Genomic DNA, 18685 nt, shown 5'->3' with positions numbered 1-18685 from the left:
CTAAATGGCACATCGCTCGCCACAGTGACGTTGTGGTATGTGTGGTATCAGCATCAGTATTGCACTATTGACTTCACTTCAGGCTTTAATCCCATATGTATTAAATATGTCCCTCTGGCGCCCTCTGGTGTTTGATTACCTTTTCAGCTTTACAAAACAAGTGCATGCTGATAATGCATGCAGTGGTGTAGGCCACTAAATGGTGGTTGTTCATGTTTATTCACCATTAGCGACATTAAGGTGACTGAACTGTTCCTCTCACTTTTTTCAAATGTCAACATACCGCATCTCTCTCTCTCTCCAGGAGATAAGTTCCAGGGCATAAAGAGGTTGAACCCCATCGGCCTCCAGGACGACAAGATCCCGCCCAAATCGCCCCGTCCACGGCGCAACATCTGGCTTTCTCGTAGCCAGTCCGACATCTTTTCCCGCAAGCCGGGCCGCAAGGCCAATGTCCAGGACTCTAACTACTGCCCCGGGTCACGGGAACCATCGCGGGGGGTCCCTAAGGTCAACCCCTTCAGTGCCAGGGAGGATCTGAAGGGTGGTAAAATCAAGTTCTTCGACATGCCCAGCAAGTCAGTGTTCTCCCTTATGTTTGACCTGCACTCTCCACACGGCACTCTGAGCGCGTACCAGCCGCAGCCCAACGGCAGCAGTGGCGCCGTGTGCAGCGGATCCTCTGCTCCTTGGCCTGAACTATGGCAGCTGCCCGGCCGCCAGTGCCGCTCGCTGCCCGTCTCGCCTCAGCCGGCCCTGTCCGAGGTTTTCTGCGCCAGCAGGAGCGAGCCTGGAGAGGCCAGGCCCAAGGTGCTCAGCGGCTGGGCAAAAAAATACGCAGTGATGGAGATCCCACCATACAGGCCGAGAGCAGAGAGGGAGGTGGAGCCAGATGAAGAGCAGGGGCCAGAGCCAGAGCTCAGCCAATCATGTCCTGCCTACACCTACTGGCCAAGGACAGATTGTGAATTGGAAGCAGACGAAGGGGCGGAACCAGACGATAACTGGTCGTGCCCTGCCTCCACTGATACTGAGGCAGAAGCCATGGACTGCTCTAGCAGCAGAGGCAGCCCCATTGATGACAATAAAGAGCAAAACCTGGGCCTGGTTCACCTGCAGAACCGAAACGGACAGCGCCCGGCGCCCTGCGAGGACATGGAGGCCGAGGATCAAGAGGACATGCTGACCTTGTCCTCCTCGACCAATAGGAACTCTCTCGGTCTGAGCGTTTCCATGGAGCCGCAGGAGCTCCGCTCCATCGTCCTTGCACCCTGCCGGGCATCTAGGTCATCTGACCTCCTGTCCCGCTGTGACATCTAAAAGACGCCGCGGAAGTCATCCCGAAGATTGACCCAGCGGTCAGGAACAGATGCCGTGCACATAGTTTTCATGATTATATTTAATACGCTTAATAGATGTACATTTTCTATTGTTTCTTGGAAGAAAAAGGAAACCCTCCTAACTTAAGCACACATTTGTTTTTTGTTTTTGTTTTTTTTTTGTGGCATGACGTGTGAAACACCGATCCAGACTGTTACCCAACAAACCATCAAGCGCTCACATAGACAGAGAACAAATAAGCTAATAAGCTATGATGCATAGCTCTAATGGGTTATTACAATCGACACATCTTGTTTGAATGTATTTTAACACCCTTGCACTGCGTTTACTTAATTGGTTAAACACGTTTTTATATCCTGACAAACTCACAGATTCTGTGTTTATGTAGATATAAACTGGGTTTTCCTAATTACAATAAATAAACCATTCTGAAACGTGTCTGTATCCACAGGTTATCGCTGCAGACATTTTGAGAAAGTCTACCAATAATTAGCTGGAAAAGAAAAAAACATTCCATCCCCACGATCACTTCACCCACGTTTTACTCGAGCGTCGCTCTCGCAGCCGTCTATTACAAAGGTTGAGCGACTTCTAAGTGAAAGTTGAGCACCAGCTGGATCTTCTTCACGCTTTGACCTCTCAGGTCTTCTGAAAAGTCTGTTGTCTGTAACTACTTAAAACATGTAAATTGCACTTGAAACGAGTAAAAACTTAATGGTTTAATTTTTTTTGTCACTACATTTCTATGCAATAAATGTAACCGAAGCAGACTAGTTTTATAGAGAGGATCTATTTTGATATTTATGAAGAAGTGATTTTACTATGTCTTACTTCCCTGCTGGTCAACTACCTGTACAGCATATTAATAATAGTTTGATGAACACAGATTTATGTACATAATGTTGTTTGTGCCCGTTTCTCTGATTTTTATTTTTTTTTTTTGGTCATTCTCATCCTGGCTGTGTGAATTTGTAATTGAATCAGAGATGTATATTTCTACCAAAGACAGATCAGGACCTTCTTTTCCATTCATACGGTTTCAGATTTTTTTTTTTATGTATATTTGCATGTATGTATTCAGTCGGTTAAAAAAAATAAATTTAATGATTTTACTTTTGTGTTCAAATTTGTCTGTACCGAATTATTCCCACTTTTTTCTGCCATGTGTCTGAAGCCAGAGCACCAATCAGGGCCCAGCGGTCACTTTGTTTAGAGCTGGTTTTGACCTGTTGGTCATACCGACCCAGTGCAGCACACGGTTCAACGTCAGCGCAGCAGCGTAAAACTTTGGGAGAGTCTGTTCAACATAAATGATGAACTAACCTAACTTTGTGTAAATAGAGCTCAATATAGAAATATGTCCACATATGCAGTCGAGACTGACGCGGCTTTTTTCTGAATTTCTACAAACACCATTTCATTTTATAGTAAATTAGTTTGGGCTGGTTTATGTTTATGAACAGAGGCCTACAGATCAACATAGTAAAGGAGCACGTGAGCTAATGTAAATAAATAAAAAACAAACATTTTTATCCAGAATCTTATGTCAATTACAGAAGCAAACTTTGGACACCAAACATCTTAGATGCTCAGCTATATTTGTGGTAATGGGAAAAAAAATTATATTTGTAGAAGTTTCTATAATTGTATACCATTAATTTGGTCAGTCAATAATGTGACATGAGTAAAGACTGTCTTACAATATTCTGACCAAACTCAATTTGACCCCACATAAGAACTGCGATTGGTCAGAATCCTCACAGCAAAAACACTGTTTGTGATTAAAAGGCCAGTCTGCATAGTGTGTTCATCGACCATAGGAGTATTACAAAGCCAATATCGCGATAACGATTAATAAACAATATATCGTGCAGCCCTAATCTTTAGGAAAACAGTGCAAGTGACTGTATTAATAAATCAAATGTGCTTCTTTATTTACCCCAAAATTAAAAACACTTCTTTATGCATCAGCTCCATCTGCTTTGACAGTGCTTTTTCCCCAGACTTGCTCCATTTTGTGCACATGAGCCTTGGAGGACTTCGAGAAGGTGCTTTTGACCACGTGAAGCGGGACTGACTTGCCGCTTAGATACAGTTTGTTCACACACCCACATAATCCAGCCTGAGCAGCAGATTCATCTGACTTCAAAACGCTGGCAAAAGCAAAAATGTAACCAGTCATGAAGGCATCGAATCCGGCTCTGTGGGTTCCTCCCTCCATCTTTCTCTCCCGGGCTCCGGTGAAGCCTTTAGACGTCTGTTGTGCATTTCCGCCATCGTCTGTAGCCGAGTCCTGTGCTGGAGGGACGCCGCTCCCATTCTCAGTCCCTTCTATACTACCGGAGTCATTAACACAGGTCACCTTTGTCACCTCTCCACTGGTTTGCTGGTGCACAGATGCTGTTGCCGTGGTTTCACAGGTGGTTACCACTGCATCCCGATCCTCCTGCTCCTGGTCCATGTCCTCCAGATGAGCTCTCTTCTCTCCAGGCAAACCGTCCTCCTCCACTTCCCGGGCAGCCTTCTGTTTCTTCCTGCGCTTCCTCTTTTTCTTTTTGTCCTCTTTGGTTTTCTCGTCTTGCTGAATGATGAGGTCCGTGTCGTGCGACATGGGGCACTGAGAGCCGTTAGCACACCATCCGTAAGCCTATAAAAGAAAAGAAAAGAAAAAAAAAAAACAGTATGCAGTTACTGGAGATGACCAGACTAGAACCATCAACAACTTTTACAAAGGAAATCAGTCTTATAATAAGAATTCCTGTTCCAAAATCTAGACTGCTGACTGGCTGTCTTACACTCTGCAAAAAGTGCTGTGATTATGCCTGATGGTATCCAAATGCATGAAAGATTATGCAGTTACTGACCATAAATAAACCATTCTATTCTTCTACCATTTCTATTTTAGTTTTTAAATGTTAAGGGATTTCTGCAAACATCTGAAAGCTCTTTAGCAGCAGTGATATGTTTACTTCAAAAGATAAATAACTGGCAGATTCCTCTGACCAATGTGGACATACAGAAGTTAATAATCACAATGTTACACACATAAGTTGGTAAAGTAACCTGCTTGTTTAGCTGCTTGGCTAAGCACTATTTCACACTGTATCAAATTAGATTTTTTTTTTTTTTTTTTTTTTTGCTGTTCAACTACAAACTTTTTTTTTAAGCTAATACTAACTATGAGACATCACTGATGTAGAGATTATATACCAAGTCATTTAAAAATATGTGAAAAATATAGGCCCGTGTACATTTTTCCATAGTTATCTCTAGACCTCCAGGCTGAAAAGCACGGTGATCTATTAGGAACGCTAGATGTTTGTAGATGGTGTTTATCGCAGTTTTGTATCGTACTTAGGCCCAATCCCATTTCACCCCTCGCCCCTAACAGCCCTCCGTTTTGTGTGTTCACGTCTAGGGGTTGGGCCTCCCCATTCTTGTTGAGATAGAGGGGTAGGGCCAAGTGTTAGGGCTACAAACAGAGGTTTTTCAGAGGCTCGCTCCAAACAGTGTTATGAGCCAAAAAGAAAAACCATCAAGACGGCTCAGCAAGAGACCAAAGAAACCCATAAATGTGAGAATTTTCTGTTTAAAATTCCAGTCACCGTTGTATTATCTCAGTTTAGTGTCGTTTTAATGTATTATGGTCCTTTTCTTCATATCAAGTATAAAAAAAAAAAATCACTAGCAGTATGCTGACAACTCCCACCCCGCCACCCCCCACCAATACATTTATATGATGCCCTAAATGTAACTAAAGCCCAGTAGTGAGGAGCTGAACTTTAACCTCCGCTTCTGTCACTCCAGACTGGCAGGGTCACTGACAGAGCAGTGCTAGTAGCTGTTAATGAAATTATGTGTTTTTAATTTGAGTGTCCCGTTTCATAGGATGAAGATTTCAACCACTAACCCTTCTAACTCAGTTCCAAGGGGTTAGGATGATACTAGAAAACAAGGGCTAGAGGTAACAAGAAGAAATGGGATTGGTCCATAGTCTCCCCGCTTAAAAAGAAATGCATTTAAAGTTTGCAGGTTTGACACACAAACAAGGATAAACAGTCAGTTAGTCAGAAAGGGAAGGTTTACAAGACAGTAGTGCGTCCTGCTATGATGTATGGTTTGGAGACTGTGGCTCTGTCTAAAAGACAGGAGGCTGAGCTGGAGGTGGCGGAGATGAAGATGCTGAGATTTGCGTTGGGAGTAACAAGGATGGACAAGATTAGAAATGAGCAGATCAGAGGGACAGTGAAGGTGGAGCAGTTTGGAGATAAAGCCAGAGAGGCCAGGTTGAGATGGTTTGGACATGTGTTGAGGAGGAATAGTGGATATATTGGGCAAAGAATGTTGGAGATGGAGCTGCCGGGTAGAAGGAGAAGAGGTAGACCTCAGAGAAGGTTTATGGATGTAGTGAAGGTGGACATGGAGATGGTTGGTGTGAAAGTAGAGGAGGCAGTGGATAGGGCAAGATAGAGGCAGATGATCCGCTGTGGCGACCCCTAAAGGGAGCAGCCAAAAGAAGAAGAAGATCTACATTTTATATAAAGTGCCAACTTTTTTCAGTTAGTGACATTTTAACAACTACTACTATATTCACATTAACAATTCCTCTAGCACATCAAGATCAGTGTCCAGGAAGCCTTTTGAGGAAGCATTTTGTAAGAACTCACAGAGAACTGAATGCAGATGTTCAGGGTGCCATCATGACTCTGGCTGTCCAAGCAAGGCCTGTAGTCTACGTAGCTCTGCAGGCGCCCGGTGTAATTACAAAACTCCAAGAGCAAACAAGGTCCATCCTTCCCAGCCTCAATGGATCTGGCATTGTCCAACTTACTGTAAACAGAACAGGCCTATACTTTTAGACACAACTGACTGATTAATGCTTATTTTCATTGACATTGCTGGCATGTTTTTAATTACTACACTGAAAACGTACCACTTTTTATAAGCGTACTCCAGGTAGGAGGCGGTGAAGCGCAGCTCATACTCTGTCGCATACTTGGTGTCGTAAATGCCGGCGGGGAACATCTGCGACAGGTCTGCTATAAACGTACCCAGCCTTTCAGGCAGATGGGCGTAGAAGCACTGGTACAGGAACACCATGTCAATCAGGCCGTTATGGACCACCAGAGGCTTGTTGGCCCTCAGGAGCTCCACAAATAAGGTGCGCATATTCACCCCGTGGGCATCTCCTCCCTCAAAACAAAACAAACAAACACAAAAATAATTCAAGTAATGTTCAAATATCAATCACTGAAAATGCATTGGAACACATCAGCCTAAAGGTGTTGATGCAACTGCATTGAATTTGGAACAGTGTAATTAAATAATATTCAAAATAAAAGTCTCAAGCTATTTATATACATAAAATAACCCAAAACTGTCTACAGTCCACTGCTGTGTCCGCTAGCCAACTATGTATATTAAAGCAACACTCCAGCCAAAATTTAGAAGTAGCCATTAGGGGTGTGAATGTCTAGGAACCTCACGATTCGATCTGATTGCTATTCAGAGGCTGTGATGCGATTAGAAGACGATTATCGATGCATCTTTTTTCTACACAGGATTTCTATTTTCTCACTGTGTGACGACTTGGTACTTTCAAAGCAAAGTACCTGTAGTGATCCATAACAAATGTACTTTCAATGTCTTATAGAAAAGAAACCAATAGAAGTGATTTGGCAAGGAAACTAGAAGACTCTCATTCACTGCTCTTGTTTGGAGCACATGAGACATTGGCTGCCACTCATCTGTGATAAATTGGAGTTACGGTGACGCAAGGCTCTGTGGCAATGGATATCCACGCAGCAGATGTTCAGTATTGGTCTTGTTGTAGAGAGTGGAGGGTCGCTGTGTCAGTTAAATATCTTCAAGACGGCTCTTCTTAACATTTGGTTTGTCGACTCCTGATATAACCCAGCTTTTAATGCAGACGGATTTCTCGCTCATCCAGTTGTGTTTTATTTATGTGCCGTCACAGACTGCACTTGCCCACTTCCGAATTCTGCCTTTGGCGCTCTGTCAACATTACATTATGAATTAGATTTCGAAAACCAATTTCTGACGTTTGTGAACTGATTCAGAATCGTACACATCCGCATCGCGATGCATCTAAGATCCCACCCCATCAAACTACAATATATGGAGAAAATTGTCACACCCCTCCTAATTACTGAATTCAGCCACACCTATTGGTAACAGGTGGATCAAATTAAGCACATAGCCTTGCAGTCTCAACAGACAAACACTGGCAGTAGTCAGTCTGTGAATTTGCCTGTCCTGTTAGATTTGGAGCTGGTCAGTGCTGAAGCGCCGTGTCTATCCTCTGTTGCATCACTCACTAATCAGATCCAAACTGCCTCTAAAGGAACATCAACAAAAAAACCTACATGTTAAGAGCTTCGAGAAATGGGTTTCCATGGCCAAGTAGCTGCACACAAGCCTAAGATCAGAATGCACAATGCCAAGTGTCGGATGGAGGCGTGTACAGCCACTGGACTCTGGAGCAGTGGAAACATATTCAGTGGAGTGACTAATCACACTTCTCCATCTGTCAGTCCGATGGACGCGTCTGGGTTTGGGTTTGACGAATGCCAGGAGAACGTTACCTGCCTGACTGCATTGTGCCAACTGTAAAGTTTGGTGGAGGAGGGATGATGATATGGGGTTGTTTTTCAGGGGTTAATCTAGACCCCTCTACTGAAAGGAAATCTTAATGCTTCAGCAAAGCCAAGACATTTTGGACAATGTGCAGGTGTCCCAATACTTTTGTCCATAGAGGGTAACCATCAAGAGAATGTCTAGGTTTCTTGATGGACTGAACACTTTCCTGGACCATAATCAAACCTGTAATTTACAGCATAATCCAAATATGCATTAAAAAAGATTAACCATCCTGGTGAACTATTAGTCAGAGTAAATCAAAACTGTAGTAACTAAGGAAGAAATCTGTGCTTCCTTTTGAACTACTTACTTTATCATTGCCCTTGTTGTAGGGAACACCTTGAGCATACTGTTTGTTAAAGTCGAAGCCATGCTGCACTAGGAACTGCACTGACTGAGGTTCAATAATGTACTCCTCTGAGCACAACAGCGTCAGGTTGTAAACTTGAACCAGGTACGTGCTGTCGGCCTATAAACAAAGATTCAAGAAGCCTGTTATTAAAGATAATCACACAGAACATTACCAACATTACTTTGTATGCAAAGGTGGAATACTCACTTTGTCACTAAGTTTCTTGTAACAAGCCATCCCCAGGGACAGTACTGAGCGTGTGCGAGCGGCATGGCATATCGCTTTATAACGATCTTCAACTGACCTTAAGAGAGCAAAAACATCATCTATGTCTCAACCAACACCCCAAAACATTCACTTAAACTGCTTAGACTGCACTGTTGCCTCACAGCAAGAAGGGCCTGGGTTCAATTCCCCAGCCGGGCGACCGGGGTTCTCGCCGTGTCTGGGTGGGTTTCCTCCCACAGTCCAAAGACATGCAGTCAGGCCAATTAGGTGTGAGTCTGTGTGTGTATGTGTGTGTGTGAGAGAGAATGTATATCTATGTCTGTCTATCTGCCCTGCAATGGACTGACAACATGTCCAGCTTGTATTCTGCCTTACACCTGATAACAGCTGGGATAGGCTCCAACTCCCACCGCTAACCCAGAAGGATAAGCGGCTTCGAAGATGTGTGTGTGTGTGTGTGTGTGTGTGTGTGTGTGTGTGTGTGTGTGTGTGTGTGTGTGTGTGTCTGTGTGTCTGTGTCTGCCCGCCCTGCAATGGACTGACAACCTGTCCAGCTTGTATCCTGCCTTACACCTGATGACAGCTGGGATAGGCTCAAGCTCCCATCGCTAACCCAGAAGGATAAGCGCATAACTGGGTAATTTCAAAAGAGCTAGTTGTTATAATTGTGCTTAATATATCAGAAAGTTAAATCATGATTGAGGATTAGTCTTTGTGCTGTGGTGTCATGTTAAAGCAGAAAACTCTAAATTCCTTCAGTTCAGCTGTTAAGATGTAAATGAAACCATTCAGAGTGGTGTGGTGTGAAATGCAGCCGGTAAGTTTCTCTACAATTCAAACAAGTCTTTTCATATCAAACCACTTGGAATGTCTCTGCTTACATCACAAGGATGGAATAATTATACAGAAATTTGGGGAAATCTGAATTCTGCTTTAGTTTACCTCACACAGCAGCATACAGCTGCAGTTAAGGGGAAAATCCACCAGTTTTTCTAAAGTTCTGAATTATTTTGTCATTGAGATGTAAACACAGTCAGAGTGGTTTAACTTAAAATGGTTCATTATAGAGAAACCTACAGTTTACACTTATTACAGAGCTCTTTATAGTGGTGGTGATAGGAACCAGGGGTCACAACATTTACAAACGGAGCAGTTTATTTAATATCCAAAACCACTGGTTAACTCCCACGTGTCTTCTAAGTTTCATATGTAATTTTTATGATGGTAAAATACTTTAATGTCAAATAAACATGAAGAACGTATCGTTCCTTTGAATCATTTTCGGGACTATACTGCCTATTGGCTTGCATGTACCACTCCACCATCAATGTAGTTAAGCACCAAAATCTGAAAACAATCATAAAACAATGCCTCTGACTCAGAAACGAGGCAGCGCATCCATAACCACTTCAAGTGATAACTTTCAGTGAGGGAGCTTTCAGAGGCATTCAGCTTTTCGGATGTCTGGTTCCCATCACCACCAATGTGCACAATTCCGGCTCTAGAACAGAGCGTTTCACACCAAACCGCTCTGAATGACTTTAATCAAACAGAAATTGTTTTTTTTTTTAAATCAGCGGAGTTTCCTTTTAAGCGTTCGTGCTGCTTTAACTTTAATTTACAGAAAATGTCAATTTATCGTGGAATCAAATATCGCGATAAATATCGCATCACGCAGCGTTCAGTAAAACTCACTCAGCGAGAAGCGCTTTCCTCGCGCCAAGACCGCTCAGTTCCTGAAGGTAAAGAGAAGATAAAATTAATGCTCACTGGAAAACAAAACACATATGAGTGACTTTCTTTTTATTTTCGCTTCTTTATATGAATCCTCACCGTGTCCAGCGCAATGAAGGAGGACGTTTTAAAGGCGAGCACCATTGAAGGCCAAAGCTCCTTAAAATTGTCATTTTGCACGTCTATTACGGGCACCACCTGGCTCATCTCGCCACTCTTCTAAAATAAAAAATATATGTACACAGAAAAGCTATAAAATACTGTGTGAGCACTGCGCTGCCCACAGCTACTTTATTCCACAATGTGTAGGGGACTCTTATTTAACGGCCACAGAAAAGCAAGGTTAGACCGCTAAGCTAGCTTAGCTGAGAGCTGGAAAACGAGAGAGCCGGCGCGTTTCAGCTTTTATCTGCCCTTTTTAAACAACTACTTTGAGAGGATGATATTGTCGCTTTCTTTCTTTTTCTCTGTCGCTGGTTTAAAGCAAAAAAAATGAATAAACAAATGCCCGACTTTCTCTCAAACACAAAAAATGTGTCCTACTCCATGTGAGATGCCGAGTTTCATCCTGTCTAACGCCTGAGCTCCGTGCCAGTGGAACCGGTTTCACACGGAAATAAAATGAGTGAAAACGTACAAGTTTGTGATTGTTCTTAAGATAGACGGGACAAAGTTTAGAGCGGATGCGGTACGTTTATAACGGCTCTTAAATATTTTTAAGAGTGTGTTTTCCCTCGGAATTTGCGCAGGCAGCCGTGTAAGCGGCCACCAGCAGCGCGTCACTGCGGCTGTCTCAAATGGCTCCCTACTCCCTATGTAGTGCATTAGGGAGGTCTTCATATAGAGGCGTGTGTGCCCTCGAGAACGCTGTTTGGGGCAGCAGGGCGGCCGAATGCCTGCACGACTGGACGGTTAGCGCGCATTTGTGCACAGAAGTCATATTTCCGAGACTTAAGTGGTGCACTATGTAGGGAGTACGGGTCCATTAGGGACTCAGCCTCATCACCAAGGTCGACGGGTAAGAGCCCAACAGGCGCCATTTTGGCTCTAACAAACTCGGGGTTGCATTTCTTTCTAAGCCAAATCTTGTGCGTATTTAGCGGGGGGAGGGTTACCTGGCTCAGACAAACATTTTAGGGACTTACGCTTTTCTACCGGCTCTTTCATTCGAACGAAAATCTCATGTGAGACGTGCAGCACGGTCATTGACTTGCTAGCGTAGGTTAGCTAGCTAAGGCTACATGTCCACCGTAGTAGCACTAGCAGGCGAGCTAACGTTAGTTTGGTTATAAGTAAACCGCCATGGGTGGATGTTCTGCTCCAAACTGCTCCAACTCCACGACCATCGGAAAGCAGCTTTTTCGCTTCCCGAAAGATCCGGTGCGGATGAGAAAGTGGCTTATAAACTGTCGCCGGGACTTTGTGCCAACCCCCTGCTCCAGACTGTGTCAGGCAAGTGGACATAACTCCCTCATATCGGCTCAGAGTCGCAGCTAAAGTCTTCCACCCTTTGCTCGTTTCTGTTCAAACGAGAGGTGCGGAAAGCCGACAGTTAGATCGGCGGGGGTCTTTTCTTAACACACTTCTCTCTGAACGGATTGCAGGATCATTTCGAGGAGAGCCAGTTTGAAGAGATCGCTCGCTCGCCAGCAGGGGGAAGGAAACTGAAGCCCAACGCGATCCCCACACTGTTCAATGTCCCGGACCCACCCTCACCCATCACCACTCCCGTGGCTCTCCCAGTTAAACATGAAGCAGGTACTGAGCTCAGACCGTGTCCGAGTGGTACTGGTGTCCTCCAGAGGAAACTATACAGCCGTTTAAGAAATCATGAGAAAAATGATGACGCGCATCTCATTGTTATGACTTGCCATGTCATAAAAATGAGGGCATATCTCATAATAATTACTTACCTAGCCAGAAAATGTGTAATTTAAGTTCACTATGAGATGCCGGGTCATGGTTATGAGACACCAAGTCGTAATTATGACCAGTAGTTTTTGAGATACTAAGTCATGATTATAATCTACACTCTCATAATTTAATCTCATAATTATGCCAATGTCTTATAATAACGAATTGATATTTCATCAATGATGACTTACAATCTCATAATTACATAATTATGAGACTCTAAGGCATAGAGACAGTGTCGTCATTAATGAGATACTAAGTCCCAACCTCATAATTATGATTTAGTACATTGTGCCAATCATGTGATGTCATGACTGACTTACAGTCTCATAATTAAAAATTTGTAAGTCATAGTTATGAGACAGTAAGTGGTAATAATGATGTAGAAAGTAGTTGTTGAGATCAAGTTATAATTATGATCTACGCTCATGATTCTAATTTAATATCTCATAATTATTACTTGGTGTCTCAGTAACGAATTAATGTGTCATCGTTTTGACTTACAGTCTCAATTGCGACTTAGTAAGTCATAACTATGGCACGCTACGTCAGGCATAATTATGACACAGTAAGTCATTATTGAGATACTAAGTCACAATCATGACCTACGACCTCATAATTATGACCTAATATCTCGAAATTATGACTTGGTATCTCATGCTTGTCATGTGATGTCATGGCTATGACTTACAGTCTCATAATTACAATTTAGTAAGTCATAATTGAGAGACAGTCAGTCAGTTGTGAGAATGCAGGTCATAATTATGACTCAGTATCTCAACAATGTTTGACATAATTACGACTTACTGTCTCATAATTATGACTTAGGAATTCATGACTTGCTTTCTCATAGTAGTGAAGTGCTGTCTTTGGCTAACAGCTGTTTTTCCTTTTTCATTAAAATTCCCAAATCAGTGTATTCTTAGTTCCTATTGGACAGTTGTTTTTTTTTTTTTTTGTTTTTTTAGGACAAAACCTAACTGAGAAATTGAAATGCCTTGTATGAAATAGCCCCTCTTCTTGAATAAGCATCCCTGCAGATGTTTATCCTCCTCCAGCACATCTGCTCCCTAATAATGTCTAATTTTGTCTCATTTCAACAGAGAAGGATTTGAACGTCGGGGACCACGGCTACGCCCGGCGGCAGCCGCGCCTGGACCCAGAGGAAGAAGAAAGGCAGAGAGCGGAGGAGGAACGGCCGTGCTCTCTGTGCCAGCATTACAAAAGTCAGCTGGAGCAGCAGCAGCAGCACACAGCCCGGCTCCAGAGAGAGGCCAGTGCTTCACCCTCTGTTAGAACAGGCAGCACAGGACTCGGTGATCCCCGGTGCCAGAATGCATCTGGGAGCTGGAGCATAGTGAAAACGAGTAAAAATAGAAGCTGTTTGGCCTGCAAACTCTCCCTCTTGCTTACTATTTTCTTTGCGCTGCAGCAGGTTTATTTTATTTATAAGCAGCATTTCATAAACCATTCGATAAACCGTCAGGATTTGTGACAAGGCCTTAAATCAAGGGTTTGGCATGAAGATCAAATGAGCAGTTTTCTCCTTATCCCAAATGTAGTTGATCAGCCAAGACGTGGTCTTGAAGTTTGCTTTTGTTTATTTTTTAGAACAACTCTCGCAGGGCCAGTGAGTACATGTCAAGGCACAGTGGCCCTTATTCATCAGAGCTGTGCCGAGCCGAGTGCAGATTTGACCCTCCTGAAAGGTGGTCAACCTTTGGTCAACTCCTGAAACCTACAACAGCAAAAGCTCCTGTACACGTTCAGATCTGCCCTCATATACACAGTGTTTATGTGACGTACACCGTGATTCATGGAGGTGTTTCAAAAGTGAGTCAAGTTTTCAGCAGGGCTCATGAGCCAGTGGTTTTCTTCAAATCGTGGGGTTTGGGATTGATCAGGAGGTGCACTACTCCCCCTACTGGCCAGAGCATCTTTATAGTGTTAAAATTAAGCAAAAGTCTTCAGATAAAATGTGCAGTTAAGGTTGTTTGTTTATATAACTGCAAGTAAAAAATTAGGATTGCTGTGTGCCGAGTTTTTAGTATTAATGTTATTGCCTGTTTTGTAGAGTTATTGCTGACATTACTTATTTACAATACTTTTGAATGAATGTACCCGAAGACCAGGGACCTTCTGGCTTTTATAACCTCAAACTTAAATTTACATTTAAATTTTAAAAATCTGCGCCCACTTTAAACCCCACTTTCAAAATTTTTCCTGTCCATGCAGTTTTAACGTTCGGAGTGCGATTGCCACTACAGGCAAAGCAGACTAGCCGGAAACATCCTGGACAGGTCGGCAGTCCATCGCAGGGCAAACATACCGACGTGTACATCCACACACACATTCACACCTAGGAGCATTTTAGCATGTCCAGTTGACCTGACCGCATGTCTTTCGACTGTGAGAGGAAACCCACCCAGACACAAGGAGAACATGCAAAACTCCACACAGAAGGAACCCCGGGTGGCCCGGCCAGGGAACCGAACCCAGACCCTTCTTGATCCATTTGCTAGCGACAGGCGTGTTGTCTGTTGAACAAGGATGATGAGTGCACCATATGATGGATGATGAGTGCTCTGCCTTCATGAAGCATCAGATTGATTTTGAAATTTCACTCAAATTTGTTCCCAGCCTAATGAGTCTAACTTCACACCTGCATTTCACCCAAATGTTCCACTGGTTGTTTCCAGATGTTCTCGTTACAACTACTTAAGTACTGGATGCTAACAAACGTAACAAACAATGGAAGTTTATGTCCAGCAGTTTAACATTGTGTAATTTGCACATGATTGTGTTGTTAAGATTTAAGTTAAGTGATACTTTTTTGATCCCACAACCGGGGGAGCAGTTGGGGGTTGGGTGTCTTGCTCAAGGACACCTCAGTCATGAACTGTCGGCCCTGGGGACTGAACCGGCAACCTTCCGGTCACAGGGCCAGCTCCCTAACCTCCAGCCCACGACTGCCCATATTTACTGGCTTAAGTGGTTTCTGGCACTGAATTGTGTACATTATGTTCCATAAAAACGGGCAAAAGTACAATTCATAACGAAGTTATTTTAAGCCTGGATCTGTGTTTTTTGTACATAACAGTTTGTCATATAACGTCTGAAGCCACGTAAGCAAGTCTACTTAAGATTACTAAACAGGCTCTTGCTGTTACAGGGAAGCATGTGATAATTTAAGTTTATTATATAGATAATTATATAAATCCGATCGCTTTAAAAGTAGCCACAAATGACTCTTCTCTTTGCTGTCCCTTTGTTTGCCGTCCAGGCGGAGGAGATGAAGAAACGTCTGCACAAGCTGAGCAAGATGGAGAAAGGACTGCAGATGTTTCTATATGAGGACCAGATCCGGGCCCTGACCCTTGCCAAGCGCTCACGGCGGGCCGTGTGGTCGCACGACACGGTTCTGACCGCCCGCAAGATCCGCTGTGCCGTCGGAGTGAAAGGATATGAATTCCTTCGAGAACTGGGCTACCCTCTGCCCTCCTACAGGACGCTGTGTAACCGCCTGGAGCCTAAAATGATGATGACGACAAGCATGCAGGAGGATTTTGCAGAACTTGGCTTGGGCATCATAACTGCGTGCAATAGCCCTGAAGGCAATGGGACAAGCGATGAAGGGCTGATTGGAATCATGACCTAAGACTCTCTTCTCGTTCAAACCCGTGTGTGTGGTCGAATGTGTGAATGTGTTTTGTATTTTTGATGGAGGATAATGCGAACTGCCATGTCCGCTGAGGTCTGAGCTACAGCAGCAGCCGTCTGCACTGTAAGAAATATTATGTTTCACAGAGTTAGATTCATTTCTAAGTTCTCAAAGATCTCTCAAAAGCAGCCCAACAGTGGATGGAGGTGTAGCATGCCAGTGTTGTTTATTTAATGGAAATGCTCATTTTTTTCTGAAGGTAATATTTTACCGTTGTTTATTGCGATATTGTTCAAACCATGAACTTCATGAAAAGCTTCAGGGTCTTAAATGGGTGCTGTGTTAGTAGCAGATTGCAGAAGCTGAACAAGAAGAATCTACTGTATGAAACTGAAATTAGAACCAAAGTGTTTAAGGCTGCGTTCACATTACCAGGTTGAAGTGGCACAAATCCGATTTTTTTGCCCTAATGTGACTCGGATCTCATGTTTTTAGGGCCGTGTGGACGCAGATCTCATCTTTTCAAATTGAACCTGAGCCACCTTCGTATGTGGTCCTAGATCAGATACGTATCCGATTCGTGGCCATGTGACCTTAATGTGATGCTCACATGGGAATTCATGTGCTTTTCCCCACTGCGCGTGACCATCATTCAGTGTTACTCTGGCAGCAGCGCCAAACAGACGTTAAAGCCTGTAAACTGTGGAAAGGCAGCTCATCTCACCTTTTTCTCCTCCATCTGTCTCTAATAATGAAGCTGAGAGCTGATCAGAGTTAATGATCTTCTCAGCGAAGCTCGTTAGTTTGTGCTGATGATGCAGTGATTCAGTCGTGAAGTTACTGAGGAGGAGGAGCTCATGAGGGTCAGTTCAGGACGCCGGTTCATCACATTAATGATAGATTTAAGTCACTTGCCTAGACGAGTGTGAACCGTCCCGTCAGAGAGATCGGATTTGAGCCAAGAAGCTTGTAATGTGAGCGTCGCTGAAAAAGGAGCTTCACTGGTGAAATGGAGGAGTGTGCTGGCTGTTGCAGACCAGGACATGCTATTCTTTCCTTGTGACGTAATCAAGTGTGACGCACCGCTCTGAGGTTACCGTGGTGGTTCGGCCAAAGAAACTACATACTGAAATCATTTTTTATTTGTTTTTGATTTTATTCCATGTCAGCTCAGTTTATTTCTACTGAATTCAAATTTTAGCTAAAATCAATGTGATTTTTTTTTTATTAGCTTTGATTATTTTTATGGTTTAGAACATTTAAGAATTGACAAAGCGGCAAAAACAGTTTTCGATATCAGTTTCCAGCTAGGTGTGTCTTTTCATCCCGTCATTAATATTGTTATTCACAAAAAATGGAACAGTATGTCAGAGTTAAAACATCTGAAGCCTAAATTTCATCCATTTCTTTCCATATATATGCCATACAGTGTCTCAAACCACATAAACAAGGCTAACTGAGCTGACCTAACAACTCAACACAGTTTGACAGTGTGTGACGTGGGTAGCTGTGCATTCCCATTACTTGTTGGATATGTTAACCTCATAGATCCATTACAAAACTGAAGAAGCCGACTTCAAACACCAAGCCTTTGCAGGTTGTCTGCATTTGGGACGTCAGGAAAAATGTGTCCATTTAATTTTTGGCTGAACTGTGATGTTAAAGGACTTTGGCTGTTTGCTTCATTCACAGTGGAACTCAATTCAGATCATTCAATAAGTAGCCAGTCAGGCTACTGTGCTTTTTTTATACTGCCTTTGTTAAATGATGCACAGGCAAAGCGAAGATGGTCCTCAGAAAAATAAAATCAGTTCAGAGAACTGGAATTACTTTCACTTTTCCCTTTGTAGTGATCACAGGTCCTGCTTCAAGCCACATAGAGCTTAACCACAGGATGCGGTGGTCATCTCCAGATGTACACTATACTGCCATTCTTTGCAGCTACAATACCTTGATCTCATCTGGGAAGGCTTTCCACAAGGGTTAGGAGTGTGTTTATAGGAATTTTTGACCATTCTTCCAAAATTGCATTTGTGAGGTCAGACACTGATGTTGGAGGAGAAGGCCTGGCTAGCAGTCTCCGCTCTAGTTCATCCCAAAGGTGTTCTATCAGGTTGAGGTCAGAACTCTGTGCAGCCAGACAAGTACCGTCTCCTGGCAACCACCAAACCCAGACTCGGCCATCGGATTGCGAGACGGAGAAGCGTGATTGGTCACTCCAGAGAACACGTCTCCACTGCTCTAGAGTCCAGTGGTGGCGCTTTACACCACTGCATTTGACGCTTTGCATTGCGCTTGGTGATGTAAGGCTTGGATGCAGCTGCTCGGCCATGGAAACCCATTCCATGAAGCTCTCTACGCTGTTCTTGAGCTGATTTGAAGGCCACATGAAGTTTGGAGGTCTGTAGCGATTGACTCTGCAGAAAGTTGGTGATGCATCCTCTGTCATTTTACGTGGCCGACCACTTCGTGGCTGAGTTGCTGTCGTTCCCAATCGCTTCCACTTTGTTATAATCCCACTGACAGTTGACTGTGGAATATTTAGTAGTGAGGAAATTTCACGACTGGACTTGTTGCACAGGTGGCGTCCGATCACGGTACCACGCTGGAATTCACTGAGCTCCTGAGAGCGACCCATTCTTTCACTAATGTCTGTAGAAGCAGTCTGCAGGCCTAGGGACTTGGCTTTATACACCTGTGGCCATGGAAGTGATTGAAACACCTGAATTCAATGATTTTGATGGGTGAGTGAAAACTTTTGGCAATATAGTGTAGATGAGGAGTTTGCAGTTAGA

The 18685-nt window shown here is 43.5% G+C and overlaps 3 protein-coding genes across 6 annotated transcripts in view; 2 read left to right on the top strand and 1 right to left on the bottom strand.

The window, feature by feature from the left end:
* The window catches only part of tesk2 (testis associated actin remodelling kinase 2), a 61448-nt gene extending 59673 nt beyond the window's left edge, over window positions 1–1775 (top strand). Inside the window, exon 11 of the mRNA XM_017705999.2 lies at window positions 305–1775. Within this exon, the coding sequence (XP_017561488.1) occupies window positions 305–1320 (1016 nt within the window). The 3' untranslated portion in view covers window positions 1321–1775. The remainder of the gene's footprint in view (window positions 1–304) is intronic.
* Window positions 1776–3250: 1475 nt separating this feature from the next.
* Window positions 3251–11592, bottom strand: toe1 (target of EGR1, exonuclease). Of its 3 annotated transcripts, none has more exons than XM_017705996.2 (8): window positions 11461–11592; window positions 10415–10534; window positions 10277–10317; window positions 8561–8657; window positions 8312–8470; window positions 6275–6534; window positions 6009–6171; window positions 3251–3988 (listed from the first exon to the last, which is right to left on the bottom strand). In XM_017705996.2, exons 2-8 carry the CDS (start codon window positions 10520–10522, stop codon window positions 3302–3304), a joined length of 1515 nt encoding a protein of 504 aa, XP_017561485.1. In that variant the 5' UTR covers window positions 10523–10534; window positions 11461–11592; the 3' UTR covers window positions 3251–3301. The 3 variants fall into 3 exon arrangements, with proteins under 3 accessions (XP_017561485.1, XP_017561484.1, XP_017561486.1); XM_017705995.2 differs by lacking the exon at window positions 11461–11592 and adding an exon at window positions 10859–11267; XM_017705997.2 differs by lacking the exon at window positions 11461–11592 and adding an exon at window positions 10953–11267.
* si:ch73-382f3.1 (uncharacterized protein LOC100151273 homolog) lies at window positions 11582–16561 on the top strand. Of its 2 annotated transcripts, none has more exons than XR_001858215.2 (4): window positions 11582–11767; window positions 11920–12073; window positions 13333–14062; window positions 15513–15611. XR_001858215.2 is itself a non-coding variant. In XM_017705998.2 (4 exons), exons 1-4 carry the CDS (start codon window positions 11618–11620, stop codon window positions 15885–15887), a joined length of 849 nt encoding a protein of 282 aa, XP_017561487.1. In that variant the 5' UTR covers window positions 11582–11617; the 3' UTR covers window positions 15888–16561. The 2 variants fall into 2 exon arrangements, 1 of the variants encoding a protein (XP_017561487.1); XM_017705998.2 differs by having other exon boundaries at window positions 13333–13502; window positions 15513–16561.
* Window positions 16562–18685: the final 2124 nt, after the last annotated feature.

This window comes from Pygocentrus nattereri, chromosome 19 (genome assembly GCF_015220715.1).
Source record: "Pygocentrus nattereri isolate fPygNat1 chromosome 19, fPygNat1.pri, whole genome shotgun sequence".
Taxonomy (NCBI): domain Eukaryota; kingdom Metazoa; phylum Chordata; class Actinopteri; order Characiformes; family Serrasalmidae; genus Pygocentrus; species Pygocentrus nattereri.
This window is presented reverse-complemented; position numbering and strand designations above follow the sequence as displayed.